Here is a 16,998-nt window from a genome sequence, read left to right on the forward strand (position 1 = left end):
ATATTTAAATATAAATATTTAAATTCAGAAATAATTAAAACATTTAAAGCAACTGGAATTTTAGAAAAACAGTATCTGGGTCAGCCCTAAAATCAGGAAGAACTCCAATTTGGGGGCATTGATTTTCTTAGCTCTTCTTAGTGCAAGATGGTTTTGGTACCATCCCAGAATAGTAATCACAAGTTATATAGTACTTAATTATTTGAAAACTTGTACATTAATTTATTTAATCCCCACCTCCCTATAAAATAGGTCTCCCTGTTTTATAAAGAAAACACCTGAGGCTTAGATAATCTCATGGAATCATTGCCTAGAGTCACATGGGTATTACACTGAGGAGGCAGTACTCACACCCAAATCTTCTGACTTCATGCCCAGAAGTATTGACTAGAGACCTGTTCAAAGGTCTGAAGACCTGAAACAAAATGTGTTTCACCCTAATTATGGATGTGAAGACTAGATAAGAGTATAATAGTATTTAAGTTCAGAAGTAACTAAGTAGTGGCTCAGGAAGTTAGTGTGAGGCTAAAGTAGAAAAAGTTTCTGTGGTAGTGTCTGGTCTTAAAGTAGGTTTTCTAACATGGAGAAGATTAGACAGTACATACTCAGTTGTAAAGAAAGGGTTTTCAAAAGGTAGTTCAGAATTCAAGCTAGCTCTAACCCACTTTCAGTCCACACATGACATCACACCTAATGCATTAAGGCTGAAGTACATGGTAATAAAAAGCTTTTGGCCTTTGGGATGGAGACACATGTGTGTATCTGTAAGTGAAATAACACATATGGTTTTAGCAAGTAAAGGACAGAAATGTAGGCCTTGTTAAAAGAGGGAAATAGTTAAGGAGATATAAATTGGCTCAGTGCTACTCCTGCCACGTGCTGCCTGAGAACATTTATTCTAGTAGTTATTTTAGTGTGAGTGAAATTCCAAGTAGCACAACAAAGCTGTGATTATATGAATGTTGTTACTTAGAATGAAGCTCTTAAAAAGTGAGTTCATTTAAATAATACTATATAAACAGAATAGGTAACCTGTGAAGAAATAAAAGGTGGCAATTAGCTAATTGAAATTTGGAAAATTGTGATTAAAAGTTGGGAGAGGTGGTTTGAGGAAGCCTGGGGTACTGGGAAACCTATCTCTTGTAGAGTTTTGGATATATAACACACACATTACTAGGAACTGTAGTGTGTACGTAATAGTTACAGACTTACAGGGCCCCTGGGTGGCTCAGTCAGTGGAGTGGGTGACTCCTGATCTTGGGGTCGTGCATTCGAGCTCCACATTGAGTGTAGAGATTACTTTTAAAAAGCATTTATGGATTTATGATGTGTCTCATTTAAAATACTGTAAATAGCTTTTGGCTAAATAGGTGGTTAAGACAGAAAAGAATTTGTAGAAGGAAAAGATGCAAAGTTGGTTCTCTAGTTAATTTAAATATCATTTGTTCCTAGTAGAAAAGCACTCAGGTAAATTTTTCACTTGATTTAGATCCTCTTTTCAAAAATAATTTTTGGGGTGCCTGGGTGGCTCAGTTAATTGAGTGGCTGACTGTTGATTTTGGCTCCGGTCATGATCACAATGTTGTGAGATCAGCCTGCATCAGGCCAGCCCTTGTCAGGCTCTGCCATTCAGTGGGGAATCTGCTTAAGGATTTTCTCTCCCTCTGCCCTTCCCCCCCAAAATAAATAAATCTTAAAAATATAAAAGGTTGTAGCTGAACCATTAATGAAAATATCTGTATTTTCTTATGAATGTTGCATTTCTTAAGAAATGTAACTCTATGTGTAAGGGTTTTAGCTATTCAAATGACTAGAATTGTTTTCTGTTATTATTGGTGTTTTCACTGTTCATCAACTTTCTAGTATACCCTATATGTGTAGTATGTGAATAGTCAGTAGCATGTCAGAGCAGGATGTTGTTGAGTGATCAGGTAGTAGTGAAAGTTCAGTGTGGAGGAAGTAATCTGAGAAAGTTCGGTTGGAGGGCTTGAGATTTAAGCTGGCCCTTATAGGATAGATAGAAATTGGATGCAGATCCGGGGCAGGTAAAAATAATTTGGACAAAAGCTTCTGAAGAGAAATTTGTATCATTTTTGGCTACACAAAAATTTTGTGTTCAGAGCAGGTTTAATACTACAGAATCCCTTGTTATTTGTTAGTAAATGTTGTGTGTTGCTTTACTGTGTTATTTGGAGGCCGAAGTTGCAGATCGTCCTGCAATATTCATAACAAATCTGCATCAGAATTTAGATAATTTAATATAAATGGTATTCTACAAAAGATCTTGAATAGTTTTTTATTGTATCTTTCTGAGTGGTGGTTGTTGTAGCATTTGTTGAGAATAATGAAGATCTATTTATTATTCATTAATTTTGATGAATGTTATTAAATAAAATGTGTTGTGTGGCTCGTGTCAGGCATTTCTGACTTGAGCAGTTTATGCTGAGTTTCCTACATCTGTTTTCTCATCTGTAAAACAGGGATAGTGATCCCTGTCTTAATCTTTTGTGAAGATTAAGGTAAGAATGTAGGCAAAGGGGCTTCAGTAACCTGGGAAAATGTTTATTTTGTCCATTAGATTTTTTTAAATAAACTTTTTATCTTAGATGATTTTAAGTTCACAGAAAAGCTATGAAGACTGTACAGAGAGTTCTCGTTATTCCTCATATCCAGTTTCCCCTGTTAATATTTTATGTTAGTTATTTTATGTTAGTATGTTATGTTAGTATGTTTGTCATAATTAGTGAACCACTTTTTATTAACTAAATTCCACACTTTATTCAGATTTTTAAAAATTTTACCTAATACCCTTTTTCTGTTCAGGGATCCCATCTGGGTTATATTACATTTATTTGTCATGTCTCCTTGGACTCTTGGCTGTGACACTTTTTTTTGACTCTCCTTGTGTTTGATGATCTTGATAGTTTTGGGGAATATTGCTCGGGAATTTCATGACATGTCCCTCAGTTGGGATTTGTCTGATGTTTTTCTCAAAATTAGACTGGAATGAAGGAAGGAGGAAGACGCAGAGGTCAAGTGCCATTTTCATCACATTTTGTCAAGGTACTTAACTATCAAATCACCTATCAGTGTTGATGTGCCGTAGATCACTTTGTTGAGGCATTGTTTGTCTGGCTTCTCCACTGTAAAGTTAGTTGATTTATTCCCCATTTCATACTCTTCTCTTTGGAAATAAGTCACCAGGTACAGCCATACTTTAAGAGTGAGAATCCATTAAACTTTGCAATTATGAAATGCTTTAAATGGACCTTTTTGAAACCTCAAATTATACCTCTTTATATTGAATTCTCTCATAAGAACTTGGAGAGCAGTTACTGCATTGGTTAAGGATGATTACTGGGTTCTTCACATAGTGGATATGAATGGTATATTGTTCTTCTGAGGGTTGAATAGTTATAGTACCAAAATTAGTACTAGAAAATAGTCCCAAAATAGTTGGGAAAATTAGTAATGTCCTAAGGAAAAAAGTTCAAACCTTTCCACATGTAGGCCTTCCTGATTAACTTTCACTGCTTTTTTTTTTTTTTAGTCCTTTTTAATACTAGGATCATTTCTGCCTTCCGTCATTAGCCTACTTCTCTTTCTTGTGTGATTCTTACCAGGAATGGGAGGGGACATGCCATGTTTTGGTGTATATTAGAATCATAGAATCATGTGGATTCAGTAAATCAGGTCAATATACATTTAATTTTTTTCTGAAACCACAAAAAGCAAAGATTGACAGTATCTTGTGTGATGACAGATATACAGAAGATAGAGTGGGGGAAGGGAGAAGCAAAATGGTGTAAGGTGGCTCAGAAACATTTCTATATATTTACTCATAAAGGCCTATTGGGCTCCTGCACATCTCATGGTTTATAGATAGGTTTTTATTTGCTGCCTCTGAAGCCCAAATCTTACTTCCAGAATGCTAGAACCACATTTCCAAGTGCCTTCTACTAGAAGCCCCAAGGGTAACACACTTCACATACTGAATATTGAACTATTTATCTTCTCTAAAGGAGTTTCTACCTGTCTTTGCTATCTCAGATCATAGCATCTCCATCCAACTACTCATCAAGCTTGAAATCTCATCATTCTTCACATGAGAACTATAACCAGTCTTGCTAATTTTTCTTACTACAAATTGTTTTTGTTTTTTGAATTAAGGTATTGCATGCACACAGTGTAGTTTATAAAGTGCATTGCTGGGATGCCTGGGTGGCTCAGTCAGTTAAGCGGCTGCCTTTGGCTCAGGTCATGACCCCAGTGTCTTGGGATCAAGTCTCATGTCGGGCTCCTCGCTCCACGGGGAGCCTGCTTCTGCCTCTGCCTCTGCCTGCCACTCTGCCTGCCTGTGCTCTCTCTCACACTCTAACAAATAAATAAATAAAATCTTAAAAAAAAAAAAAAAGTGCATTGCTGCTTGACGTACAGTGTAGTTTGTAATGTGCTCTTCTACTTCTGGCTTGGTTCAGGCCCTAGTCTGTCTTTCCTAGACATTTGCAGTAAACTCCTAATTAGGATTCTTCCTCAGGTTTGTCCTCTTAAATGTGGCTGTATTTGCTAATGAAATTAATTTCTTCATGTTGCACCATGCTCTGTGGTGGTAGTGAATTGGCACATAGCGTGCCCTTCATTCTCACTGCCCTGCTGTCTTGCTGTTCCCATGTCCTATTATGTTCTACTCACATCTCCTCAATTCTGAAAACCTTCCCTGATCTATGTAGTGTGGCAGAGTGCTCCATCCTCCATTTCTGGTGTGTCACAGAAAGTGGTTTTTGCATCTAATGGAATACATCATAATTTATTGTAATATTCATTTTTTGCATGCCCATTAAATTGTATATTCTTCTAGGTGAGGATTATGATTCATCTTGGTGTTCCTAACGTAGTGACTGGTACCTTCTATAGTAGATACTCAAGAAACGTTGAACTGAAGTATGGAGTAGATCAGTTGAGACCTTTGAATTCAATATCAAATAACAGAATGATGAATTTTTTGAAAAAATGAAATATGCAGTGAGCTAGAATCTCAAGTCAGAATACTGTCATCTGTAATGTTGGTATGTAAATTAGTAGGTGTTATAAGGTACAGGTGATGTATAGAGAGTAGTTATTATACAAGACCAATGCTCTAATCCCTGAGCTATAGGGCCTCGTGAGAGTAGTTATTATAAACAATGTTTATTTTCTATGGCATTGCTTTTGTTTGACCCTTTTGACTATCACTCATGTTCATCACTGGTTTTTATATAATATTTGCAGTAACAGATTAGGCTTTCCAAGAAGTCAGGTTGGAATTTGGTGGACAGTATTTATATTGTATGAGCTTGGTATTTATTGCACCTAGAATAACACAGGTTCACTCTTATCCTTGAAATTTTTTTTTTTTAAAGTGAATTTCTTAGTAAAGTAGCAGAACTTGGAATTCATTTCCCATTAAAAACAATACTATTTGGGGGTGCCTTGGTGGCTCAGTTGGTTAAACATCTGACTCTTGATTTCAGCTCTGGTCATGAGAGCAAGCCCGACATTGAGCTCCGCTTTCAGCACAGACTCTGTTTGTCTGTCTCCCTCTGTTCCTCCTCTTGAGCATGATCTCTTTCTCTTTCAAATAAGTAAAATCTTTAAAAATATATATATATATATATATATATATTATTTGTGGCACTAAGATTCTTAGACTAACTCACAAAGCCTTTTTTTCCCTTTCCTTTAATATCTTTATTGAGATTTAATTCACATACCATGTGACAATGTACAGGGTTTTGTTGGTTTTTTTTTAAGAATTTATTTTTAAGTAATCTCTACACCCAACAGAGAGTTCCCACTTATAACCTGCAAATCAGAGGAGTCACATGCTCTACCGGCTGAGTCAACCAGGCACTCCTACAGTGTACAGTTTTTAAATATATTTACAGGATTTTGCAGCCATCACTACGATCTTTAATTTTAGATCATTTTTATCCACTCTAAAGGAAACCTCATAACCATTTCCACTTCAACCCACCCCAAGCCCTAAGCTTTGCTCTATAAATTTGGCTCTTCTGGAGATTTCATATAAATGGAACCATACAGTATATAGTCTATTTAGCTAGCTTCTTTAACTTAGCATGTTTTCAAGGGTCTTTCATGTTGTAGCATATATCAGTACTTTATTTCTTTTTCTGGCCAAGTAATATTACATGGTAGAAGTATATCATATTTTGTTTCTCTGTTCATCAGTTGAGAGACATTTGGATTTGTTTTTCCTCCTTTTTGGCTATAAGAATTACTGTGAACATTCATGTTAAAATTTTTGTGTGGCCATACATTTTCATTTCTCTTTTGTATATTCCTAGGAGTTGAATGGATGGGTTATGTGGTAACTCTGTATGGTCTTTTCAGGAATTACAGACCACTTTACATTTTCATCAGCAGTGTGTGTAAGGGTTCCCGTTTCTCCATGTTTGCAGCACTTGTTTCAGTCTGTCTTTTTTTTTTTCTTTTCACTTACTTATTTGAGAGAAAGAATGAGCGTGCACATGGAAGTGGGGGTTGGGTGTGAGAGAGGGAAAGAGCCTGATATGGGGGCTTGATCTCACGACCCTGAGATCATGACCTGAGCCAAAATCAAGTCAGATGTTTAACCAGCTGAGTCACCCAGGCGCCCCTTGTCTGTCTTTTTTATTATAGCCATAATTGTAGGTGTGAAGTGTGATCTTTGTGGTTTTGATTTGCATCAAAAGTTTTTCATACTGGCAGGATAAACAGAACTATACGTTTGCAGTAAAAGCAGTATATGTCAGCTTCATATTTATTGCTAAGGGAAGGGGCTTGATTTCTTAATGGTTTTGTTCTGGAGGAATTTTTTATCTTAAATTTTAAAATTCAAGTTCTTCCCTTTCTTTGAAGCTGAAACAGAATTAAGAAATTCATTTAGGAAAAAAATTTAAACACAGAATAAATTTTTTGAAAGCTGTTTTTGCAAAATGCAGGTTTAGTTAGAAAAGAATGAGAAGATTATGAAAGGGATTTTAAAAAAAAGTATTGGCTTTACCTATTTTTTTTTTTAAGATTTTATTTATTTATTTGACAGACAGATATCACAAGTAGGCAGAGAAGCCGGGGCGGGGGTGGGGGTGGGCAGGCTCTCTGCTGAGCAGAGAGCCCCATGTGCGGGGCTCAATCCCAGGACCTTGGGATCATGACCTGAGCCAAAGGCAGAGGCTTTAACCCACTGAGCCACGCAGGTGCCCATGGCTTTACCTATTGACTGACTTCTCAGGTTTACTTACCCTGATATAGTACATGTGTGCCACTGGACCCATAATTTTTGTTTTCTCTTTCATGCCTAGGAGTTTTCGTGGAGTTTTGGGGGGTTTGAGGGGCAATGTTGGTTTACTAATAGAATAAGAAGAGATTTGTTTTTACCAGCTTTGAAGTAAAATGGACAGATAAAATTGTATATATTTAAACTGTACAGTGTGATGATTTGATATATATCTACTTTGTTGAAGTTTTCACCACACTCAGTGTAATTAACACATCCATCACGTCACATAGTTTTGTGTGTGTGATGAGAACACTTAGGTCTCCTTTCAGCAAATATCAAGTACACAACACAGTATTAAATATAGTCAAAATGCTGTAGCTTAGATCTCTAGAGCTTATTCATCTTAAAACTGAAGGCTGGTACCCTTTGACCAGCATCTCCCCATCTCCCCCTGACATCTCAGGTTTTGGTAACCACCATTCTGCTGTTTCTATTGAGTTCACCTTTTCTTTCCTTTTTTTTTTTTTTTTTTTTTAAGATTCCACATGTAAATGAGATTATATAGTATTCATCTTTCTCTGGTTTCACTTAGCATAATATCCTCTAGGTTTATCCACTTGCAAATGCTAGAATTATCTTTTTTCTTACGGTTAAATAATATTCCTTTATATGTGTATGCACCCTATCATCTTTATCCCTTCATCTGTTGACAGAAACTTAGTTGTTTCCATATCTTGGCTGCTGTGAATAATGTTGCAGTGAGCATGGAGTGCACTCTTTGAGAATACTGATTTTCTTTCTGGGGTCAGTGTTAGATATTTGTTCTGACATCAGAAAGTCACCTTCTAGCTGTCTTCTTCCCTATTTCTCTCCTGCAAATTAGGTGGCCTACAATTTAGCTCCTATTAACAATCTCCTAATTGCCTTTCACCATAGCTTCCACTGTTCTTGACAGTACCCTTAGGCCTGAACTTCTCCTTGCCTTGTGGTTGTAACTAAAATTGACAAGTTTATGTTCTATCTGTTTTACTGCCTGCTTCTGTCCCGCAAAAATCTTTTGTGTCAGGGGTCTGTACCTAGGGATGGGGACAACGGTAAACCTTCGTTTGAGTGTTACCTCTGCTGTAGGCGTTCAGCTCTTAGTAAGAGTGAAGAGGGGTGTAGCAGCCTGTTTTCATCTCAGCTTTCCCTTTCTGATTAGAGCATCACCTCCCAAATGGGGTGCAGGGGTTGTCAGTGTCCCAGTATTCTTGGCTTGCCACATCCAAACAGAGCCTCTGTTTCACCAACGGAGGCAAAGAGTGAAGAGCCCCTGGGCCCTTAACTACACTATCCTGAGGCAGCCTTAGCAACAGGTAACTGGGGGCAGCATCACAAATGCTGATGCCTTGCCCCTCTCAGGAAGAAAGCCCTCTGGGAGCTGCCAGGGAGTGATTCTTGTGTTCTTGCAGTGGTCTGAGGGGAGTCTGCCTTGCTTAACTGGGAGTAGGCAGGGAGGGAACATCTTGGTTCACATACCACAGATGCTCGCCTTTCCAAATGTATTTTTCTGGAACAGATATTTCTTCATAGGTTCTTTGCCTTTAGGATCATTTCCAGAAGCTTTAAATGGCTAGTATGGTTTTTAGAAACTGTTTTCACCAGGAGGTGGGTCAGTTGAACTCCTCAGGCTGTCATGGAAGTCAGTCTCCTCTAGGTCAGTGGTTCTGAAACAACAGTTTGAATCTTTAATCCCCTCTTAACTCTCCCCCTACATGGATCCTTCTTACTCTCCTTTGGCTCAACTTTATTTTCTTTACTGTATTCATATCTGAAATAATATTTATATGTTTTTTGTCTCCTTCCTCCTGAAATGTTAGCTTTGTGGAGGCAGGAGACCTCATTTCTTTGTTCATTTTTTAAATGGTGTATCTCCATTAATAAATTTATACTTGCCATATATCAGGGACTGCTGTGGTAGCATTTCTGTAAAAGTGCTGTGAGATTACATTCATGGTGCTGCGATGATTTTGATCTGAGAGAAGTACTATTATTGTACATCAAAATCAAAGTAATACATCCTCTTGTAAGCATTGTGGCTGTACGAAACCAACCTGTGGAATCTTGTAGCCTCTTTCTAGACCACCTAGTTGGGTAATTTAAGACTTTCAGGGCTATGGCCTAGGTCATGTTATCAGATAGATACCAGGTTTCATCCACCTTCTTCTTTGGGCTCACATCACACAGCTTGCCACAGGTCGTTAAATCTTCTGGGTAGGAGATCCTGCCTATGACAGTAGAGAAAGCTTTTGACTACTACATACTTTTCTTTCTATTTGGGAAAAGTGTGACTTCACATGTGTATGAAAGATAATAACTCTTCTCATGAGATTATTGAGAGAATTAAATGAGTTCTATTTTAATGCGTAGCATGTAATGGACATTCAATAAATGGCAGCTTTATATATTTTTATACTTTTATATTTGCCAATTTTTTGTTTGCAGTAGATACCAATTAGCTGAAGGCTTTTAGTTGCCAGTATCATTTGAATCAAATTTTTATTGAAGAACAACCTATGAAGATGCTAGAAACTAGAAATTAGGGTGAGCAATAATAACCACTAAAGGTACATAAGACATTTCTCAAAACATATTCTTTAGCAGAGAATAATTGCTTATGAATATGTTTGAACAGCATCTCAATATATCATGCTGACCCCAGAGTGCTTTATGTATTATTTATTCAAGAATGATTCAGCGAAGGGACGCCTGGGTGGCTCAGTTGGTTAAGCAGCTGCCTTCGGCTCAGGTCATGATCCCAGCGTCCTGGGATCGAGTCCCACATCGGGCTCCTTGCTCCGCAGGGAGCCTGCTTCTCCCTCTGACTCTGCCTTCCACTCTGTCTGCCTGTGCTAGCTCTCTCTCTCTCTCTCTTACAAATAAATAAATAAAATCTTTAAAAAAAATGTTTTAAATTAAAAAAAAAAAGAATGATTCAGCGAAGAACAGTGGGACAGATGGAGAGTAGTGTTTGCCCCATACCAGTGTGTTTTGAGAAAGAAATGTGCTAAATGTGGACATGTGTAATGAGATCCTACTGAGAAGTATGCATCTAGAATGTGAAATATTCTGGTGGTAATCTTTTGTATGCCACTCTGAGGTACTATGCTGAAACTTACTTGGTGTTCCAATGTGTATCACTGGTGAAGGGGATAGGGGTAGGGGAAAATCATGCCTTGAGATTCTAGATTTCTCTTTTACTCCATCTTGATATTCATGATAAATTAGAGATGCAGGGACATGTAGACATGGCAAGAATTGAAATCTCTCTTCTGTACCCAAAGCTATCCTTGAACTTTTCCAGCCTTGCCTGCTTTGCCAGCTACTGTGCCCAGTTCCCTGTGCTTCAGAATTCTCCTCTCCCCCATTCCCTTAGAGCAGCTGAGTTTTAGTAATTCTTAAAAATCCCTTTCCTCACATGTGGTTATTCTTTAAAGGAGGAGGCTCAGTCATGCAAAGAAACCTCACAAGTTGATTTCATGTAGGTAGAACTAAAGAAGTGGCTCAGAACTCTGTATTAACGTTCTTTTGGGAACTTCTACAAAATTCATTAACTCTGGACCCACTTCCATAGATTATTCTCATTTAATTGACTGAAGTACTCTTGAAAAATCTGTTTATTCAAAAATTTCTTAGCTGATTTTTTTTAAAGATTTTATTTATTTATTTGACAAAGATCACAAGTAGGCAGAGAGACAGGCAGAGTGGGGTGGTAGGGGAAGCAGGCTCCCTGCCAAGTAGAGAGCCCAATGAAGGACTCGATTCCAGGACCCTGAGACCAGGATCTGAGCCGAAGGCAGAGGCTTTAACTCACTGAGCCACCCAGGTGCCCCTCTTAGCTGATTCTTATGTACAGAGTTGAGAAACACTAAAGTTAATGGCTTTTTGTGGATAAGCCTTCTGCCCAAAATGAAAGCTTATCAGTAAGTTTTTCTATCTTGTTTATGAGGTCAGCCTTGGTTATTGGTTAGAAGGAGGGAGAAAGTTCTCATCTTTTCTAGAAGGAAGAATACCCATTTTCTAGATTCCCTCTTTCACATCTCACCTCCACTAGGTGATGAAGCATAGGAGGATTCTCCCTTTCCATGTGGAAGTCTGGCAACTGCAGTTAAAAGGAGATTCCCAGTGTAGAGAATGGGCTGTTTCCCTCTGAGCCAAATATGATTTTGATTGGTTTCCAGTCTCTGAGTCTTTGGGCCACTGTTGGCAGGCTTTCCTAACCTTTTTTTGGGCCATTGGAATCCTTTGGTGGTCTGGTGAAGCTTTGGACCCCTTCTCAATTTGTTTTTTTTTTAATTTATTATTTTTTTTTTTTTTAAGATTTTTATTTATTTGACAGACCACAAGTAGACAGAGAGGCAGGCAGAAAGAGAGGGGAGGAGGAGGCAGGCTCCCTGCTGAGCAGAGAGCCCGATGTGACGCTCCATCCCAGGACTGGGATCATGACCTGAGCCGAAGGCAGAGGCTTTAACCAATGAGCCACCCAGGCGCCCCTCAAGTTCAGTATTTTAATGTGGAAAGTAAAAGACATAGCATTACAAAGGAAACCAATTATATATAAAATACAGTTGTTGATATAATGAAATTTGTATAATAAAATATGCTTCTTTACTGAGACATTAAATAACATTTAGTTGGTCTAATAACTACCATAATTTCAAAGTCATGATAAATGTAAATATTAGGACGTCTGGGTGGTTCAGTTAGGCGTTTGCATTTGGCTCAGGTCATGATCCCAGGATCCTGGGATCAATTCCCTCATTGGGTTGCTTGCTCAGCAGGAGTCTTCTTCTCCCTCTGCCTGCCACCACCCCGGCATGTTCTCTCTCTCTCTTTCTCGCTGTCTGGCAAATAAATAAATAAATAAACAGTATTCAAGATAGCTTTAAGAACATGTAATATAACATTGTAGCCACTCATTTCTGTTGGAGACAAACTCAAAGGTACTGATAATACTCCTGTGGTTTGTTGCCAACATTCACAATAGAAAATAATGTTCAGTTTAGGTTTGTGAAAACAGATATGTAATTTTTCTTATCCAAGCTCAAAGGTGCCCTAAAATCTTATATGTTGAGGGTAAGTTTATTAATATGGTAGTTTTCTTTTCACAGATGTGTGACAACTGTTTAAGATTGTGGGTGGCTCAGTCAATTTAGCATCTGACTTTTGATTTCAGCTCAGATAATGATCTCAGGGTTGTGAGATCAAGCCCCGAGTTGGGCTCCATGCTGGGCATAGAACCTAAGGTTCTTTCTCCCTCTGCCCTTTCCCCTTCCTGCTTGTGCTCTCATACTCTCAAAAAAAAGAAAAGAAAAAGATTGTGGTTTTTCATAAAAATAGTTTACCTAGCAGTATATTTCCAAAGTCCCTCCTTTGATCCTAATGCTAACATTGTAATCATCCTTTCTTATTCAGCATTAACTGAGTGTAATACCAGATTTTATGCAGAGTATTAACTAGATGGTTCTTCTCTCAACTCCAGGAATGCTAATGAAAGTGGTTTGATGTTACAGGAATACAAGCGCAAGTTAGCCAGAGTTTCCCTGGTGCGCAAAGAACTCAGGTCCCGGATCCAGAGCCTGCCAGACTTATCCCGATTGCCCAATGTTACTGGAAGCCACATGCACCTGCCCTTTGCCGGGGATATCTACAGTGAAGATTGATGACCAGTCTCTTTCCAAGGCCCAGGACTTTGCAAGAAATGGAGACAGGTTAGGTGGACAGTCCTGTAGCATTATTTTTGTATATGGTTGAGAGAATGACTAACAAGAGAAGTGACAAGTAATTTATAAAATTGTTTAAAATGTTGGTTTGTTTACTATTTTATTGGTAAGTTAATATGACTTAGTTTAAACAAAGTGGTGATCTCTGTGTATTAATAAGCTCACAAATAGTGATTATTTTCAAAAGATCTTTTTGTAAATTTTTTTGATCCAGGGCCTTGTGAGAAATTCCATGTTTCTATTTCTTCGTGTATTTTCAAATATTTTTCTTTATTTTCTTCAGTATGTAATCACTGTAAAGTATGTAATTCCTAAAGGGTGAGAAGTAATCAAGAGTTGGTAGAGATTTTATTATGGTATAGTTAGGACTTGATTGTAGAAGTGACTAAATGTTCCAACTTAATCTTTACCCTTCTCCCTGACCAAAATATCAGTTCTGTGCCTCTTAATGCCTTTGATTCCTTATTCCCTAGAGGTCAGTAATTTAACACTAAAGTAAGGGTCAGATTAAAGCTTAGAGGACTTTTCCACACTGTAGGGGTTCCATTCCAGCTGCCAGTGTAGAATAAAAGGAATGTTAAATAGGGACCCCCTCGATCAAACTGTTTATAATTATTTGAATAGATTAATATGGAAATGCTTTGGAAGTGTTGTAAAATTTGACCTTCTACCAAGAGGACAACTTTGATTCTGGAACTGATTGCTATTTTCAAATCAGTCTCCTTTTAACATAATGAATCCCTTTAACATAAAGCCATCTAGGGGTTTAAAAGAAATAAAATAATGATACTTTTATTATTTGCTTAGCCATTTAACTTTTAAAACAATAGTATTTTTAGCTCTAAACTCTCAACACAATATTCCTTGAAGTTCAGTAAAGTAACCTGGAACATTTTTAATGTTTCCTTAAAGTTTTTGAATGACTGTATATTTGGAAATTAAGCAGTGCTACACTACAGGGTAGATCTGGCAAATGCTATATTTGTATATTTAGAATTACCAAAACAAATGTACTTTTACCTTTTATTTCTAACCCTGTGTGTTAGAGCAGTTGCATGCTCTCCTGCTTTCTTTTTAAATCACATTGTTAAGCTGTGGATTTGTACTCAATAATGACTTAGGATAAACATTATTTTCATTCATTACATATTAGACATTTTTCTTTTCCTTGTAAGCAGATTCAAGCTAGATAGTTAATAAAACATCTGTTAAATCCCACAAGCCAATTATGTCTCACTAGTCTGAATGGCTTCACTCTTTTGTTCTCAATATTAGAAATTATAGTTAAAATGAATTTATATGTGAAGGAGAAGGCAAATATTTATTTTCAGTACCCAGTAGTTCTGAAAACAGTGCTTTTAACCGTTTGACCTCTCTTCAAAACATAGACACATATTAGTAGTCCCCATACATATATGGCTTATATTCCAGTCTTCTAGTCAACTTTTGGGACTCTGGGCACATTTTCTCACAGAAACAATAGTAGTTAGGTTCCCTGTAAACACTATCACAGAAAGCTCACCTGGGAACCTAATCCACTTAACCACGAGTGTACTTAACTTGTAATGTGGTTGACAAATTACTAATAGATCCTGACCAGCATTTGTAACATCACTCTAACTAAGGAAATGGTGTGCAGCAGCCAGACTCACACATTGAGGTGTATGTCTGTCTGTCTTGTGTACCTCTGTCCCTAGGTGTAGGATATGTAAGAAGATTTAGCATGGGGGTAGTGGGGTAACCAGTGCACAATTATAAAAACCTAGTTAATACCTGTTAGAAAAGAATACCATGTAAGTTAGTTTATCTTGTTAAAGTGAAAGCAAAAACTTGTATATTAATTTATTTTCAACGTCTTGATCTTATTTATGATCTGCTAAAATGGTGACTTACCCATTCAAAATATATTTTTTTCCATTTAAGACTAATTTATAAACTATGTACTCCTGGGAAGATTTGAATTATTAGAAGTTTGTTGAAATATTTTCACCATTTAAGACAGACTTCTGACTTAGGTACTGATTTTAATGCCAGTATCTGTTCTAAATATTTATGATAAAAATGCATTATTTTTTTAAAGAGCTTGATGCGATTTGTGATAAGTGATAGTACTCAACCTGAATCCTACCCCCAGTCCCACCCTTTGACCAATCCTCCACAAACCTTTAGCTGTTGGTTAATTCACTAACTGTAAACACAAATACTATGGTCTGGTTTAGAAGTTATCTTTTCAGCCTTACGATAGTTAACTTGGTAAGCCTTAGCAGCAAATCGTCTTCCTTTCTAAAAGGTAGACTTAGATTTTCTCAAGAAATGGGGTAAGATAGGGTACTGTAATACCAAATTGTAAATCATGAGCATTTTCTCCACTGTGTATGTACATGAGGCAAATCATGCATCTTTGAGTGCAGTTTGGCCTGGCCCCTCGAGAGAAAAGCATGTCACCACACTTGCAGTAGGGGTACTGTGGTTTGAATGGATACCATCACTCTTTTCTCCACAAACAGTGCAGAGAGCTGTCTGGAGTGGCAATTTGAACAGCTTCCCTGGCGTTCCCTCTGCTCCTTCCATCACTACAGTAAGTAAAATAACCACCTGGGGGAACCCGGGAGTCTGAGAAAATCAGCTGTGCTCAGTAGCCAGCCTCCCCCTCTAGGAAAACCAGTCCAGATGCAGCTATTTTGGTCCCTCTTCTCACAAGCACTCTGAATCAGGGTTTTTCTATAAGAATTCCTTCAGAATCAGCAAAAGCTGGGATGACCTGGTTATCTTGATTTGCAAAATTAAAAGAACAAAACTAGGTTGTCAGTTGTCACTGCAGATGAGCAGATCGTCAATTAAAGTAGAGTTATTGAACTGGCTCTGAGAAAAAACTCAAAAGTACAAATTAATTGGAAAGTTAGAATGCCCTTTCTGAATTTTCCATTCTAAAAATTTGTATTATATGAAATAAAATAAAGCTACAAAACTGCTTTGTATTCTATTAAGAAATAGCTCCTAAAAGATGTAGTCTTGTTTCATAGTTGTTGCACTATATCAAAGCTTTTTAAAGTGTAAACCCAGTTCTTCTCTGTATAGAAAGGGAGCATTGTGTTACTGAATTTATTTATACAGAGCATTTGTTGCCATCTGTAATTCCAGCCATCTGCACACGAGTCTGTTCTGAGGTGGCAATAGCACATGGGAAGATGAAGTTTCCCTGTTTATTTACCCCTTTTTCTTTGCCTGTATCTGATGACAATATAAGATGTTCTTAATAAAGTTTTATGTTGTTTTTGAAATGTGTAGATGATTTCTCTGAATCTGGTTAATTGAATGTGGGGTAGGAGGGGACAAATCAATGGGCTGGGAAGGAAGCAGAGTACTAGAAGTCTTCAGTGACTTTTTGGTGGAGAAACTGTTGAAGGAGATTCCTTTGGCTTGGCCAGTGGTTCCCAAACTTGAGCGAACATCAGGATTATTTGGAAGGCGATTAAACTACTGATCACTGGGCCCTGCTCCCAGAGCTTCTGGGGTAAGGTCTGATAGTTTAGATTTTTGACAGTTTGATGCTAATGCCACTGAGTTGAGGGACCATATTGTTGACAACCACGACTCTAGACGGCCTTTGAAGTCCATGATGTACTTCACAATGTGTAATTCCAGGTAAGGAGAGAATAAGATACGGGTTTTGTAGCTCATTCTTCAACAAATTCCTTATGGGGAGAAAATGAGATCACTTCTTCTTTTGTGGCCTACCACACAGTAATGCCGCAGTGCTTTTGCATGAATAGATTCATTTGGTACTTCGCACTTCAGGAGCACAGGTCTTCACCGCATCTTGAATTTAAAACAATTGGGGAATACTAAAATCTGTGGGAGCCTCTAGGGCATTATTTGCCAAACTTCTTTGAGAAGACTCACTTGGGACATTTTCAGAAAGTGCACTTAACTACTGAATCAGAATTTTCTGTGATTCTTATTGTCTAAAAATTGAGG

General features: G+C 37.6%; 1 protein-coding gene across 3 annotated transcripts in view; it reads left to right on the forward strand.

Moving 5' to 3' along the window:
* RPRD1A (regulation of nuclear pre-mRNA domain containing 1A) overlaps window positions 1–16,305 on the forward strand; it is a 76,286-nt gene extending 59,981 nt beyond the window's left edge. The window contains exons 7-8 of one of the 3 annotated variants that reach the window (XM_032310702.1): window positions 12,811–13,008; window positions 15,528–16,305. In XM_032310702.1, coding sequence (XP_032166593.1) covers window positions 12,811–12,960 — 150 coding nt within the window. In that variant the 3' untranslated portion in view covers window positions 12,961–13,008; window positions 15,528–16,305. Of the gene's footprint in view, window positions 1–12,810 lie in introns of all 3 variants that reach the window. The other 2 variants (XR_004278093.1, XM_032310701.1) reach the window with 2 other exon arrangements.
* The last annotated feature ends 693 nt before the right edge of the window (window positions 16,306–16,998 follow it).

This window comes from Mustela erminea, chromosome 13 (assembly GCF_009829155.1).
Source record: "Mustela erminea isolate mMusErm1 chromosome 13, mMusErm1.Pri, whole genome shotgun sequence".
Taxonomy (NCBI): domain Eukaryota; kingdom Metazoa; phylum Chordata; class Mammalia; order Carnivora; family Mustelidae; genus Mustela; species Mustela erminea.